Source organism: Camelina sativa, chromosome 14 (genome assembly GCF_000633955.1).
Source record: "Camelina sativa cultivar DH55 chromosome 14, Cs, whole genome shotgun sequence".
Taxonomy (NCBI): Eukaryota; Viridiplantae; Streptophyta; class Magnoliopsida; order Brassicales; family Brassicaceae; genus Camelina; species Camelina sativa.
This window is the reverse complement of record NC_025698.1, coordinates 4415141-4429201: the sequence shown is the minus strand read 5'-3', so window position 1 is coordinate 4429201 and position 14061 is coordinate 4415141. Positions and strand designations below refer to the sequence as shown.

Here is a 14061-nt window from a genome sequence, read left to right as displayed (position 1 = left end):
TTACTTCTATCACAGTGAAACAGTTGCCAAGAACATCATCAACATATGCGATCGCAATTATATCGGTCAAATCTTACGCATTTCAAATCCGAAACCAAACTGTCAAAAAAAGAGAAGATTAAGAGAAGTGAAATGCGAAGCACCTCTGAGACAGATCTGGCATAGGCGTCTTCCATGTTTGGGAGAAACCTAGGGTTTCTCTGAATTTTGGGGGGTGAAAAATTCCCAAACGTGATTTGGGTGGCCGACGAAAGTGAGCTGAAATTTAAAAGACTAGAGAAGATGACAACTTGTAACGCCAGCTTCCATGAGCTTCTCCGTCCGATCGCGGAGTGTGAAAGTCAAGCGCTGAGTGAGAGAGACAACTTTCGATGAATTAGCGGGTAAGGCTTCCTCTCTCACTCACGTGAGGCCCAACCCAATAAAACGTATATGATGACTTAATAATAAAATGTGATTATGGAACCATATGGTAATTTCGAGAGCCTGATATGGTTCAATCAACACTAAAATTTGTTTAAGTATACCGCTAAGAGATCTCGCGTTATCTCTCTCATGCGAATATGGGTTTCACACTTTTAGGTTAGGGATTTAGGAAGATTGACATACTGTAAAATTTGTTAGTCTATAACACAATTTTTGGTCACAACCAAACATTTTCATTCTAGGAATCTTATTATATATTTGAAGTTGAACAGTACTCCATTCCTTAACCTATAGTAAAAAAGTAAATTTTGTAATGAAAACATGTAATTTCTAAATTTTAGTATTTACTTTGATAAATAACTAAAACTAACAATAAAAATTCTAGTGTGGAGTTTGATCTTTTGTTTGCGTAAATAAATATATATATATATATATATATATATTTCGTCCATCATAGCCATCACCAAGATATCATCCGCACACCATCAAAACATAATATGGAAGTAAAAATCTATCGAATTTAGTCATGAATAGATATGTTTATTTTAAAAGTCGATTTACAACACTTTGGACCAACACAATAAATATTATGGTTTCTTATTGTATCTTATACTATCGAGGGTCTCTGTTTTTGATTTTGCACCGATCCAGCCAATATAAGTGTTGCTCAGCCGAATAGTGTCTGCATGTTGGACATTTTGTCCAAAATTTGCAACAGAATGGAACTCAAGTTAACTCAGTAGAAGTTTAACAGTGATCAACATATGTAATCCAAACAATTGCGAAAACAGTTTTGGCAAAAATAGAGTGAATGATTTTTGGTTTGCAAGAAATAATGATTAAAAAAGGGTATAATTGTGTTACAATTTCATTCTAGGAATCCTATTATATTTTGTGACTGAATACTCCATTCTCGAGATTGTATACTCATTAATATATTTAGTAATCAAATAAAACTTGGTAATGAATACATGTAATTTCTAATCAATGTTGTTTACTTTGATAAACAATTAAAATTAAAAAACTCTGTTTCAAGAACTGCAGCTTTAAGTTACCCTGTGCTACTCCAATGATGATTTTTATAAAAAAAACTATAATGTGGAGTTTGGTCTTTTGTTTGCGTAAAAATATAAATTTCGTCCATCATTTGAGTAAAAAAAAAAAAAAAACGTCCATCATAGCTAGGCCTAATCATAGCCATCACCAAGATCATTGGCACACCATCAAAAGAAAGATGAAAGCAGTGAAAGTCTAGAGCCGGCCACAAGGCCAAGCAAGCAAAGCACATGCTTCCGACCGTTAATAATATTAACTATTTTTCGCCCAACTTTCCAAGAAAGTTCTTGTGGTCTAGTGGTTTAAACCATTCAAATTGAGCCTGTAGTCCCCAGTTCGAATCTTGCTAAGGTGTTAAAGAGTTGTTTTTATTTTTTTTAGAAAAAAAGTATACCAAAAACAAAAATTATGAGACCCATTCTTCTCCCCCGGCTCTGTGTGTCTATCAAAACTTCGTCATGCATAACTATGTTTCTTTTTAAGAGTCGATCTACACTTTGGACCAACGCAATAAATTCTGGTTTCTTATTATCTTATACTACTACTTTTATATAAGTACAACGGATTGTTATGGTTTTTGAGGATATAGAGATATGATTTGCGATCATAATTAAGATACTAGGAATCTTGAGCATCATTGCAAATAAAAGAGTATGGACCACCACCACTACTGTAGTTTCAGAAGAAGTAGTCCGCGGGCGTGGTCGCAGGATCTTCTCGCTTTAATTGGTGTTTCACTGTAATCAAAGTTAACATTTTCTACTTAAAGTTGAGTTTAATAAGGAACTTGTGTCTTTAATTTAACCTACTCCATTAAGGTTTCTTAATCATTCCTTTACTCACTTTCTACGTGTGTCATTGTTCTTTTACAGCACATGATACGGTGATTAGATTTTGTACTGTATTCTGTTTGTACATTGGTTAGTTGGTGAAATTATACAATTGTACATATCTACGATATGATGCTTGTAACTTTATTATGAGGATAGTTATTTCGAGATTTTACTTTAATTTTTTTTTAACTCTAAAAATATTACACCACGTTACTAACTATAAAATTAAATTACTAATTTCATATATTCAAAATTAAAAAATCATAATTTTGTTACAAAAATACTATAATTTTTTTTTAGTACTATCATACTTTCCTTTTACGTTCAGGCCAATGAATGTGTACATACTGTATATGTATTTATACGTTTAGTAAAACAGTAAACTAATCTGGTCCCATATAATTATTAGAGTAATGTAGAAAGAGTTGTGTGCAAGTTTCACTTATCATAATTTCGTTGGATCTTAAATCCAATGCTTGTTTGCAATGATGAGAAGCATTTCCAAGTTGAATAAACAAGTTATAATTTCCGAACCTAACTATATTTATAAATACATCCTTATTACAAGCTATAATATTGATCAAAAATATTAATGTAAAAAAAGTATAGATCGTAGAGCATAAAACACATGTATAGAGACAAGAGCGGCTATTACACGAGAGGGATCAACTGGGGGTTACAGCTAGTTAACAACCAAGATTGTGGGGTTTGACCAAATAATTAAAAGGTTTGACCATATGATTTATTGGTTGTTAGGGGGTAGTTATCCCATGCTTATGAACTACGAAACTCTACTAGTCTAGTTTCTGCAAGTCTTATTAACAGCTGTACCTTGACTATGAGTTATATATACATATAAAGCAAAATTTTATTTTATTAAATGAAAGTATAAGATTCCCTTATATTCCTTTATGTTTCCTCCTATAAATGTAGTTTTTTGGTACTAATCTAGGATTTTTATTGGTGACAACAGACAAAGTTATTCATAACATAAATTATCTTCTGCATCAAAATCTCTTAATTAAAGAGGGGTTTAAGGCAACTGTCAATTTTAGCTGATTTTTTTTTGCTGTGGTTTACATTCATAACGTAGTATGAGTAGTTGAGTATTGTTTTGGGGGAAACGAAAAATAAAAATAAAAGAAGACAAGTTTTTTTTTTTTTTTTTTGAACAACAAAGAAGACAAGTAAATACTAGAAATTGTCAAAGTCTTGCCCGTGTAACTTTGCTTGTTTTCGGAAAATGACATCACAAACAAATAGTATCACCTAGAATTTAGGATCCTTCATAAACTTTACGCACTGTAAATCTATAACGGCATTTTCAATAAAGCAGGAATTTTTTTTGTTTCCTGAAATTATTTTTGTTTTTGTTTTTGTTCAGTTGCAATATTGCTAAAATTTACAGAAACAATAATTCCCTCGTGCCATATTCTTTTATGAAGTTTACAATAATTCTGAGCAACTAAGAATGAACTGAAATGATTTTTTTCTGATATAGGAAATTATCAAAATGATGTGATCACAACATTATTACTAGAATGAGTATTATTAACAAGAAAAAATCTATTCAAAATGAGACTAAACTATTTACGTTTAATAGAAATTAATAATAGTAAAAAAAAAATTGAAGAAACAAAAGAATAAAAAATATTGCTTGGATCCAACGGCGTGGAGATGAGATCTAAACGAGTAAACGTAGTGGTTTTGATCACACGGCTGTTACAAAAGCTGAACGTAAAATTATTCCAAAAGAGGGTTAGTTGGCACTCAGAAAAAAAATATGAGTGTGTCACAGCAAAGAGTCTTCTGTTAGAATATATAGTTGGCAATTTGTGTCAGTAAAAATAATATTATCTACATATATACACATAATCATACTTATATATATTTATATGCTGTATATATACATACATGCATGTATGTGTGTACTTCTATGATATAATATTCTAAAGCACATGTCAGAGTAGAAGCTAGAAAGCAAAGCTTGGGCATGAAGAGAAGAACCTCTTGCTTGTACAATGAGACTTTGAGTTTGAGATAATAAGAAAAAATAATAATGACTCCCCCTTTTACTATTGTTTGAGAAATTGATTGATAACATGGTGTAAAATCTGCATTTTTACCATTTACAATGTCAAATCTACCTAACCTTCAACTCTTTTTTAAAAAAGAATAATGTTAATTACTTAATTGCATTCAATAATAGAGACTCATAAATATTACAATTATTATAGATGTTGGCCTTTCTTGTGTTGGAAGAAAAAAAAGTGAAAGAAAAAAAAAACAAAGGGTAAACTAGTGTAATTTAAAATAATACTTAAAAAGGTGTAAAAGTTAAGACATGTATTTATCAAAAGAAAAAAAGTTAAGACATGTTAGAGAGGGTAGATTAGGTTGTGTAATAATGAAAAAGAAAAGAGCAAATAAAGCAGTTGGCAGTAGTTGTTCTGTCTTTGTTTTTTTTTTTATAATCATATTATTATGTCTCCTCTGTTAGTGTTGTTAACTTCAACAAGTCTCTCAAATTAGGGGTAATTATCAGCTTTATTTTTTCTCTTTCACTAGGTCTTTTATTGCCCATTAAACACAATTATTATTACTGTTCCTTTGATTCTATAAAAAGTTCAGAACTTGATGCTTGGCTTTGTTGCTTGTTCAAGTACCCAACTTATTGTGAATCTCTCGTGTTTTTCTTTTATATATGTTATTCCCTTTAAAATTCCTCTACATTCCCCCAATTCAAGCAAAAACAGCATTTGATACCCTTTCAATTAAGTGTACCGTCTCTTCCCTTATATATCTGATTTAGGTTTTACAGTGATGTAAATTCCCACCGAAGAATTTGATTCTTCTTTTGTACTCTTTCGAAAGCAACCACAAATCTTGGAGTATCTCAAACAGGGTTTGTCTCCATTTCATTCCCAAAAATAAAATTCTTGATCCTCTGTCTCTCAATTTCCTTCATTTTAAAATTCTTGGTTCTATGATCTCACAAGCAAGCTTACATTACATTATGTTTCTCTCCCTCTGAAGACTGAAGAGATTGGTTATGAGATAGTGACTTTGCTATCTCTCACACTCTTAAAAGCGAATCTACTTTTCTTTTTTTCTTTCTTTTTTATTTTCTCTCTCCCTGGTTAAGCTCTTGTGAGCTGTAAACTTAGCTAAATCCATTGCTTGTTACCACTTTATGCTCTGAAAGTTCTCAGCTTTCTTTGTCTATGATAAGTCTATTTTGTTCTCTTTAATTATTTTCTTCTTCCCTTGACTTGAGTACGAATAAGCATTTTATCCTAGGGTTCTCTCTCTCCATACCTCTCTTCTCTTTCCTAAAAGAACCTGTGACTTGCTCTTCTGCTAGTCTGCTACATTAGATTTGATGCTCTGTTGATTTGGTTTTTATCTTTTTTTTTAAAAAATATTTTCACTTCTTCCTCTTTTTCCTCCCCACTGTATAAAAATCTGCTAACTGGGTTTACTTCAGTTGTTCCTTGTCAACAAAGTAGCAAAACCAGGTTTTGGAAATTGGAAACTTTTCTTGTTGAATCAGAAGAGAATGGGTGGTGAGGGTAATGAAGGAGAGATGGGTTTTAAGCATGGAGATGATGAGAGTGGGATCTCAAGAGTTGGAATTACGCCAATGCCCCCCTTGTATGCAAAGGCAGATCCTTTCTTCTCTTCTGCAGATTGGGATCCAGTTGTCAATGGTGGTGGTGGTGGTGGCTTCTCTAGCTCTCATTACCACCCTTCAATGGCGATGGATAATCCAGGGATGAGTTGCTTCTCACATTACCAACCCGGTTCGGGTTCTGGCTATGCAGCAGAGATGCCTGCGAGTCTTCTTCCGTTTGGTGATTGTGGAGGTGGTCAAATTGGTCATTTTCTTGGTTCAGACAAGAAAGGGGAAAGTGTTGCAAGATTGATCAGAGCTGGAGAGTCTCATGATGATCATCATCAGGTTTCAGATGATGGTGGTGTTCTTGGTGCTTCCCCAGTTGGGAAAAGAAGGCAACCTGAAGCCGAATCACAATGGAACAAGGTATAATAAACTTTACAGAAATTGGTTTTGGTAGCATTAGATTCTAAGATTTTGATAAGAACAAATTAGAAAAAGACTGAAGCTTTAGATGGTTTGGGGCTGAACAAGTGAGTGTTGTTGAATTGGCAGAAAGCTGTGGAGGAATTTCAAGAAGACCCTCAAAGGGAAAGTGATCAGAGCCAGAAGAAACACAAAAATGATCAGAGTAAAGAGACGGTGAACAAGGAGAGCTCACAAAGCGAAGAAGCACCTAAAGAAAACTACATTCATATGAGGGCAAGAAGAGGTCAAGCCACTAATAGTCACAGTCTTGCAGAGAGGGTAAGGACTCTTTTACCGATATATATCGATTACAGAATCCCCTCTTTGTGTTTCTACTGGTTCTGAGAAGTTTGCTGTTTCGTTTGTTGTTTGAAGGTTAGACGAGAAAAGATTAGTGAAAGGATGAGACTGCTTCAAGAGCTTGTTCCCGGATGTAACAAGGTAGAGTGCGCTTAAGCTTAGAGGTTGCAGTTTAACTTCCTTTGGTTTCCAATACATTGTTTCTGAAAGTCTTCATTGTTGACAATTGTGCAACTAGATCACCGGGAAAGCTGTTATGCTCGATGAAATCATCAACTATGTTCAGTCATTGCAACAGCAAGTTGAGGTAAGAATATTCCAACAATGCAAGATTCTTGAAATTCTCAAGTTAGTTTGGCCACATTATGGTCTGAAAGAGGTTTTAAGTTCTGATGATTGATTATGTGTCACACTGCTTTAATTTCTTCAGTTTTTGTCTATGAAACTTGCGACGGTGAATCCAGAAATCAACATTGATATAGACAGGATTCTTGCCAAAGATGTAAGAGCTCGAATTCCCTCAAAACTTTACATGGAAACATTAGTCTGCAAGTTATGAATAAGTAGTACTAAACCTGCCACTTTCTCCTTCCAGCTTTTGCAATCAAGAGACAGAAACACTCCTACACTTGGGCTGAATCCTTTTACCGGTTTTCAAGGGACCATACCGAACCTTTCTACCACCACAAATCCACACTACAACTCATTACCTCAGGTAAGCAACAGAGCTAGAAGTATCAACATCGTGTTCAATGTTTTTGGCATCACTGTAAAATTTACTTACACACGTCTCTTTCTTACCTCATCTTTCAGACAACACTAGAGAGTGAACTACAAAACCTTTACCAAATGGGGTTCGTCTCAAATCCATCTACTATGTCCAGTTTCTCACCTAATGGTAACTAACTAGAAGCTACCCAAATTCACTTCTCTCATCTCTCTGTCTTTTTCAAATTTATTTCTGTTTTTGATAATTTCTTCTTATCCATAGGTCGATTGAAACCAGAGCTCTAGAAGTTCAAGGAAAACTTGCAGGGAGTTTGTATAGAAGATGGCTTTGGTTCTAAGTATCATATGTGTGTTCTTCCGTTCCATATTATTATTTTTTTTCTTTCTAAAGTAGAAGGATTTGAATTCTCAGTTGTTGTTTTATTTTCTCAACGAAGAATGCATTTATTAAATATGGAAATCAGAAAAGCATTGCTTTATCCAAAANCCGGTTTTCAAGGGACCATACCGAACCTTTCTACCACCACAAATCCACACTACAACTCATTACCTCAGGTAAGCAACAGAGCTAGAAGTATCAACATCGTGTTCAATGTTTTTGGCATCACTGTAAAATTTACTTACACACGTCTCTTTCTTACCTCATCTTTCAGACAACACTAGAGAGTGAACTACAAAACCTTTACCAAATGGGGTTCGTCTCAAATCCATCGACTATGTCCAGTTTCTCACCTAATGGTAACTAACTAGAAGCTACCCAAATTCACTTCTCTCATCTCTCTGTCTTTTTCAAATTTATTTCTGTTTTTGATAATTTCTTCTTATCCATAGGTCGATTGAAACCAGAGCTCTAGAAGTTCAAGGAAAACTTGCAGGGAGTTTGTATAGAAGATGGCTTTGGTTCTAAGTATCATATGTGTGTTCTTCCGTTCCATATTATTATTTTTTTTCTTTCTAAAGTAGAAGGATTTGAATTCTCAGTTGTTGTTTTATTTTCTCAACGAAGAATGCATTTATTAAATATGGAAATCAGAAAAGCATTGCTTTATCCAAAATCTACAAGCATAATTTAAAGAAAGATATAGCCATAGTTGAGTCCAAAACTAAGAAAAATAAAGCAACTCGATAAATGGTTTGTAAGACCGTATGAGGTTGCTGAATGTAGTAGCTACTTGATCTTCAAACTCATTTCGAGGTGTCAGAGAACAATCAAACAAAACATGGTTAATGGATGAAGCCTTCTTCTAGTTATAAGTACTATCTGAACCTAACCGATATAGAGTTAATATAGTGCGGCTTATTCCCCATCAGCAAAGCAAGGAACGAACCAACGAGCCTCTCCAAATAAAAGACCACGATGTTGAGAAGGTTCGATCGTCTGCTTAGGAATCTCATATGCAGAGATCTTGTGCGTAGCAATCTCATAGGCAGCGACATCCCGAATAGATGATGAACTAGAAGTGTGACAGTAGTAAATGGAATCTTTCTTGATTCCGGATACACCTTTTGTTGGTAAAGTGACGCTCAAATCCCAAAGCAACGCTTCCTCGTTCTCCAAAGAATGCACTCTCTCCCAGTACGCAGCATTGCCACACCCTGCCATCCAAAGCACATCCTTCTTCTTCCCAGAACTCACTTTGTCCCAGTATTCTCTAGTGCTACCCATCTTGTAGACTTGGAACCTCATTCTTAGGTCGTCAATGCCTATCCCGCGTTGGACCATTAGAACATCTCCAGACATGGTTAGTTTCATTCTCTTAATACCTAAAACAATCTTGGGATCGGAAGGTCGATGGGCGTGTGGATGATTGTAGATTTCTCCTGGCAAGTCTCCAAGAGAAAAGTCCAAGATTCTGATGCTACGATCGTAAGTATGAATGTAAAGCTTCTTGTCTTTGTAGGCCATATCCAAACACCCACTGCTTTCCGGAATCTCAAACCACTCTTGGTCTCTTTTCCTGCAATAACATATCGAACCCCAAATGTATGTCCACACAACTAAGTAGTCTTCGGTTTTTTCGTCTACCCACAAAACCGCAGTGCCCACTGTTACATCCTGTCCGCGCTGTTGAAGGAACTCAGCGCTGCGGTTTGATTCTAGAGGTGGGAGGCGAATGAGCTTTGGGGTGAAAGGATTAATGATGTAGAAATTGACTTCCTTGTCAAAGACCAAGACCCAACTCCCACAAGTGGCCACGCCACGACACTTGGCAAAGCGACCAAAGTATTCCGTTCTGTAAAACTTTCCTTCTTCCGAATTAAACAAGAGCCAGTGCGTGTCTTCGTAGAGAAGCAACCACGGAGTATGGTTTTGTCTAGGTGAGGATGATTTGGAAGCAGAGTACCACGACGAACAAACAGTCTTAGCTCTAGCAAAATCTGTAAAGCTCAAGTGCTTGAAGACCAATGACAAGATGTCCGGGACTAGTTCCGACCAATTGGGAGCACCATCATCATCTGTTGCCATCGCTCTAATCGGTTTCGTATGCATCGGATTCGGATGTGTCACATATATATATATATATATATATATACACAACTAGGTTATTGTGACTTTTATTTCGTAGTAAAAAAGTAAAATCTTATAAAATTAAGGAAAATTAAGTAAAATCTTATAAAAAAGGGTAATAATAGGTTTCACCAAAAAAAAAAAGGGTAAATAATAGGAGTAAATTAGTCGGAGTAATAAAAATTAATGACCAGCGCGAGATCGGAGAACAACGGCCTTAACCATCTTCTCCGGCGAAATCCCTAATTTCTAAGAATCCTACAGTCACCAAGGAACAATCGAATTCCGATTCCGTCGAAGTAAATTTCTCAGATTCAGAACTCGAAGATCCTTTGGAAAGGAGGAGAGGAATTGGAGAGGGAGATCCTGTGGCGTCCGACGACTTGAGCAAAGAGAAGAGCAGAAACTGTACTAAGGTGCTCACTTTAATCTCTCAATTGGGTCTCACAGTTTGTATTTTCACAGGAGATGTCAGTATCGTTTGAAAGTTTTTAATGCTTTTTATCAGATATCGAAAGCGCGGGGTAGTTATGAGACAAGGACCATGCTCTGAAGAAGATTGCTTTGGCTTGTTGAAGCAGTTCGAGCATGTTCTTGAATCTGACCCTCTTATGTGAGTATTATTATAATGTTCTTCTCCATCTGGGTAACGTGGAATCCTGTTTTCAGTTTTGTAAATTTCCTGTGACATTATTGTGATTTTTATCTCTGAATTCAGTGATGAAGTAGGGTTTATCCACCCCTCACAGTTCACCTTGCTGGATAAAGAAGCAGGTTTCTCCAATGTGTATCTCCAGCCTCACGATGGAACCTCAAGCAAGTTTTGGAATCAAGATCACAAATTGGGAATATCCACTGATATACTTGTTCAGTTATGTAAAGATGCCAAGCATCTGTTTCTGCTTGCGCTTGATGAGTACAAATGCCATGGAAACGCATGTAGGGAGCCTCAGATTAAGAGTATCTCTTCTACTCCAGAGAGTGAAGTCATGAAGCATAGCCAAGCTGTTTTGCTGTTGAGCTCAGACTTTGGAACCGCATGGAATGCTAGGTACTCTTATTAAGTAATAATTGTTAGAATTGGCTTGATATGTATTCCTAGTGTTTAACCTCATCTTGTATGTGTGTCCTGACAATAGGAAGCTGATATTGTCAAAAGCAGATAAACTTTTCGCATTCACGGATGAACTTCGTCTCTCTGGGCTCGTTCTTTCAAATTCTCCAAAGAGTGAGTCAACATGGAGCCATAGGTTGGTCTTTCTTTATGATTCAATGTATTCATCAGAATCAATGTTTCCCATCATTATTATCCTTTTTGTAATGCAAACCCACCTTCTGATCTTAAGTGCATTTTAGTTTCTGTTACACCCTGAATAGTTCCTACTTCTTCTTGTCGGTTTACATTCCTCATAATATTTTATTTTTATTTTAACAGAAGGTGGATAATTAAGATGATTTCTCGGAGATTTTCTACACCACAAGATATTATAACCAAAGAATCTGAGTTAGTGGAATCAATAGGCGAGGTTTAGTTCCAGATTTGATGCTTTAGTTAATGAATAAATATTGGTTGTCCTAGTCTTCACAATTTGGCTATCATGTAAAGATTAAACTCTTGGTCACTCCAAGATTTCTATTTGTTGATCCACAAAGTCCATTCTCCTATTACTGTGACACACAACCACTTACTCTGCTCCGAAAAGAAACTGGCTCCTAACCAAACTACATGCCTTTTGCAGAGATCAAAGATGAACTATCGTGCATGGTATCACCGTTGCTGGTTGGTTTCCTACATGGAAGTTGAGCAGGTATATCACCTTCTACATTTCTTTTATTTAGATATCTTGATCTTTTGAAAATATGGTCTGAACTTGGAAACATTTCATATAGTTAGATTTCTCTGAATTCATTAATTGGTTACTTTTGTAAGCTGAACTTGTGAAAATTTCATATATTCGAAGATACACCATAAGTATTCTCTGATATGTGATTTTGATGACATATATATGTTGTATGTCCTAGGTGATACAAGAGTTGAACAAATCTAAAAGGTGGGCAGGGCTTCATTTAGCCGATAATTCTTGCTTCCATTATCGCAGAGTAAGAGTCGCATATTCCGCTGATGTGATTGTGGTCCAGCTAGAGTAGAGTATATACCAATCTAACTTACTCCATGTTATCTTCCGTCTTGGAAGTAAAAAGTACATCTATCGTCATTCTCCACAGAATCTGGTGAAGTGTTCCATGCAGCTCAATTGATTTCGTTTTCATTGATGTCCAGCGGCTGATGCTCAAGATATTGGATTCGCTTTATGTGAAAGGATGCAATGCTTATGATAAAACTCAGGCACATAAAATCTGGAAGGTACGCTTTGTCTTCCTTGCTAACCCATAACTGTTATGGTACCACTACTATTTCGCCGGGTAATCTTATTTTTACATTTGTGTTACAATTATATGACAGGAAGAGCTGGATTGGAACAAAGAATTGGTAGAGCGTTACGTAGGACGAGAGGTATGGTTATCTTTGATTTTAACAAATGAATTAGTGTAGAGATGGGCTCGTTATGAAGATCTAGTACCGATATCTGTATTGTATTGTTGTAAAAGCTAACTAAAATATTCAACAATGCGTTTGACTGGTAGAAGAGTATGACCAAGTTGAATTTTGTATACTGGCCCTATCATAGAGCAACAAAGTTGGATTTTGTAAACGCATACATTAATTCTCTCTCGTTAGCTATCACTACAGTGGTTTGGACGACAAAGAGAGTATTCTAAATAGTTTGGTGTCATGGTGCTATGGAGATGATCGAATTAGTGACAGATTTGAGTTGTTACACTTTTTTATTTCAGGCACTATGGCTTCATCGGCGGTTCCTCTCTCTTAATTGGATAATGTATTTCACTTCCAATCATTCAGATGTTTCACCTGAACTTGGAGAGAGTATCATTATGATGAGTGAAGAAATTGCCATCTTCATTGATAATGAGATCCATCTTCTAGAATCTTCTATGACCATTCTGGATACCAAATTTGAAGATTATCAAGCTCAAGTATTGCATGCTGTTGCCTATATGCTATGGCTGACAAAGGTAAAAATTGCTGTCAATCACACAAGTGCAGAACAATAGGTTGGGAGTATTCCGTATAGCAGAAGGATGGAAATATGTTGGACTTGACGTTTCCTCTTTTTTTTATTTATTGTCTGAGTTGTTTGAATTTGATGATTCATTGATTTCTGATATGCATTCGTTTATGTGAGCAGAAAATGCCAGAATTGAGGAGAATGCTCGAGGAGAAGCTTGGAACAGAGAAAGTGAAGTGTTTACTGAGCAAAATTGGTGAAGAGAGACCCTCACTTTTGCATCATTTGGTGAATGTCTGAAGATTGTTCTGAGGTTTCAAAAGGCAATATCTTTTTTTACACTTTTACGTTAATTAGCTAGAAGAAAGATTGCATTCTGCAGAAAATGTTGTCAAACTATGTCTCAGAATCTGTTTTGACTTTTTTTGTTTCCTTTGCCGACATAGCTTAATATAAGTTGATTAATGAAGAAGTTGACCGTGACAAATCTTTGATATCAACTGTTAATTAAATGAGAACATAATATATGGTGATCAATAAAAGGGATGCAAGGAAGAAACGCCATCATCGAAAAGCCAATCCTGGTAACGCAAACAAAAAAAAAAACTCACTAACTCAGGACCATAACCATATCTTACAAGGGTTGCTCAGTTTGCACTTTGCACAAACAAAACAGTTGATGGAATGGAAGAAGCAAAAGATCATTATACATTGACACAATCAATAATCATGGAAAGATGCCAAACCGGTTAAGTGGGGACATACCGCACAAAGCATAATGTAGCAGTTGCTATTATAATATAGTCAAATGGGGAATATTAAATAGGAGGGGTCCAGGCCCTTGTTATAATGGGGTCTCACTGTCACACTTCTCACCACCACGCGAATCATACATGAAATTGGGATTAAATATGGGTTATTAAATGTTGTTACCTTTCCAAATTTTCCCGGGCAACAAACAGTTTTTAACAGTCGTCATCAAAATAACACGTGTCAAAATCGCGACGATTCAATTAAGATCGAAGGGAGATAAGT

General features: G+C 35.7%; 4 protein-coding genes across 5 annotated transcripts in view; 2 read left to right on the top strand and 2 right to left on the bottom strand.

Moving 5' to 3' along the window:
* Nucleotides 1–376, bottom strand: part of LOC104739621 (calcium-transporting ATPase 3, endoplasmic reticulum-type) — an 11213-nt gene extending 10837 nt beyond the window's left edge. The window contains exon 1 of the mRNA XM_010460046.2: nucleotides 144–376. Within this exon, the coding sequence (XP_010458348.1) occupies nucleotides 144–176 (33 nt within the window). The 5' untranslated portion in view covers nucleotides 177–376. The remainder of the gene's footprint in view (nucleotides 1–143) is intronic.
* LOC104739620 (transcription factor bHLH74) lies at nucleotides 4859–8291 on the top strand. 2 transcript variants are annotated; one of them, XM_019235302.1, is made up of 9 exons: nucleotides 4859–6357; nucleotides 6487–6678; nucleotides 6775–6840; nucleotides 6938–7006; nucleotides 7130–7201; nucleotides 7295–7388; nucleotides 7958–7983; nucleotides 8082–8166; nucleotides 8260–8291. In XM_019235302.1, the coding sequence occupies exons 1-9, from the start codon at nucleotides 5875–5877 to the stop codon at nucleotides 8280–8282; spliced, it is 1110 nt and encodes a 369-aa protein (XP_019090847.1). In that variant the 5' UTR covers nucleotides 4859–5874; the 3' UTR covers nucleotides 8283–8291. The 2 variants fall into 2 exon arrangements, with proteins under 2 accessions (XP_019090847.1, XP_010458347.1); XM_010460045.2 differs by lacking the exons at nucleotides 7958–7983; nucleotides 8082–8166; nucleotides 8260–8291 and adding exons at nucleotides 7513–7597; nucleotides 7691–7903 and having other exon boundaries at nucleotides 4861–6357; nucleotides 7295–7414.
* On the bottom strand, nucleotides 8385–9895 carry LOC104743207 (F-box protein At1g10110-like). Its single transcript, XM_010464316.2, has one exon. The coding sequence runs from the start codon at nucleotides 9893–9895 to the stop codon at nucleotides 8726–8728; it is 1170 nt and encodes a 389-aa protein (XP_010462618.1). The 3' UTR covers nucleotides 8385–8725.
* LOC104739618 (protein prenyltransferase alpha subunit repeat-containing protein 1-like) lies at nucleotides 10072–13518 on the top strand. The gene is made up of 11 exons (XM_010460044.2): nucleotides 10072–10353; nucleotides 10446–10550; nucleotides 10656–10988; nucleotides 11077–11187; nucleotides 11373–11463; nucleotides 11677–11745; nucleotides 11960–12037; nucleotides 12219–12302; nucleotides 12402–12452; nucleotides 12794–13033; nucleotides 13207–13518. The coding sequence occupies exons 2-11, from the start codon at nucleotides 10468–10470 to the stop codon at nucleotides 13324–13326; spliced, it is 1260 nt and encodes a 419-aa protein (XP_010458346.1). The 5' UTR covers nucleotides 10072–10353; nucleotides 10446–10467; the 3' UTR covers nucleotides 13327–13518.

Excerpts from the sequence above, each read along its gene's own strand:
- LOC104743207 (XM_010464316.2), bottom strand. The coding sequence starts at position 9,895 with ATGGCAACAGATGATGATGGTGCTCCCAATTGGTCGGAACTAGTCCCG.
- LOC104739620 (XM_019235302.1), top strand. The coding sequence starts at position 5,875 with ATGGGTGGTGAGGGTAATGAAGGAGAGATGGGTTTTAAGCATGGAGAT. Across the intron at positions 7,007-7,129 it reads CATTGCAACAGCAAGTTGAG|TTTTTGTCTATGAAACTTGC; the intron begins GTAAGAATATTC and ends TAATTTCTTCAG. Across the intron at positions 8,167-8,259 it reads GTCCAGTTTCTCACCTAATG|GTCGATTGAAACCAGAGCTC; the intron begins GTAACTAACTAG and ends TCTTATCCATAG.
- LOC104739618 (XM_010460044.2), top strand. The coding sequence starts at position 10,468 with ATGAGACAAGGACCATGCTCTGAAGAAGATTGCTTTGGCTTGTTGAAG. Across the intron at positions 11,746-11,959 it reads CCTACATGGAAGTTGAGCAG|GTGATACAAGAGTTGAACAA; the intron begins GTATATCACCTT and ends TGTATGTCCTAG. Across the intron at positions 13,034-13,206 it reads ATATGCTATGGCTGACAAAG|AAAATGCCAGAATTGAGGAG; the intron begins GTAAAAATTGCT and ends TTATGTGAGCAG.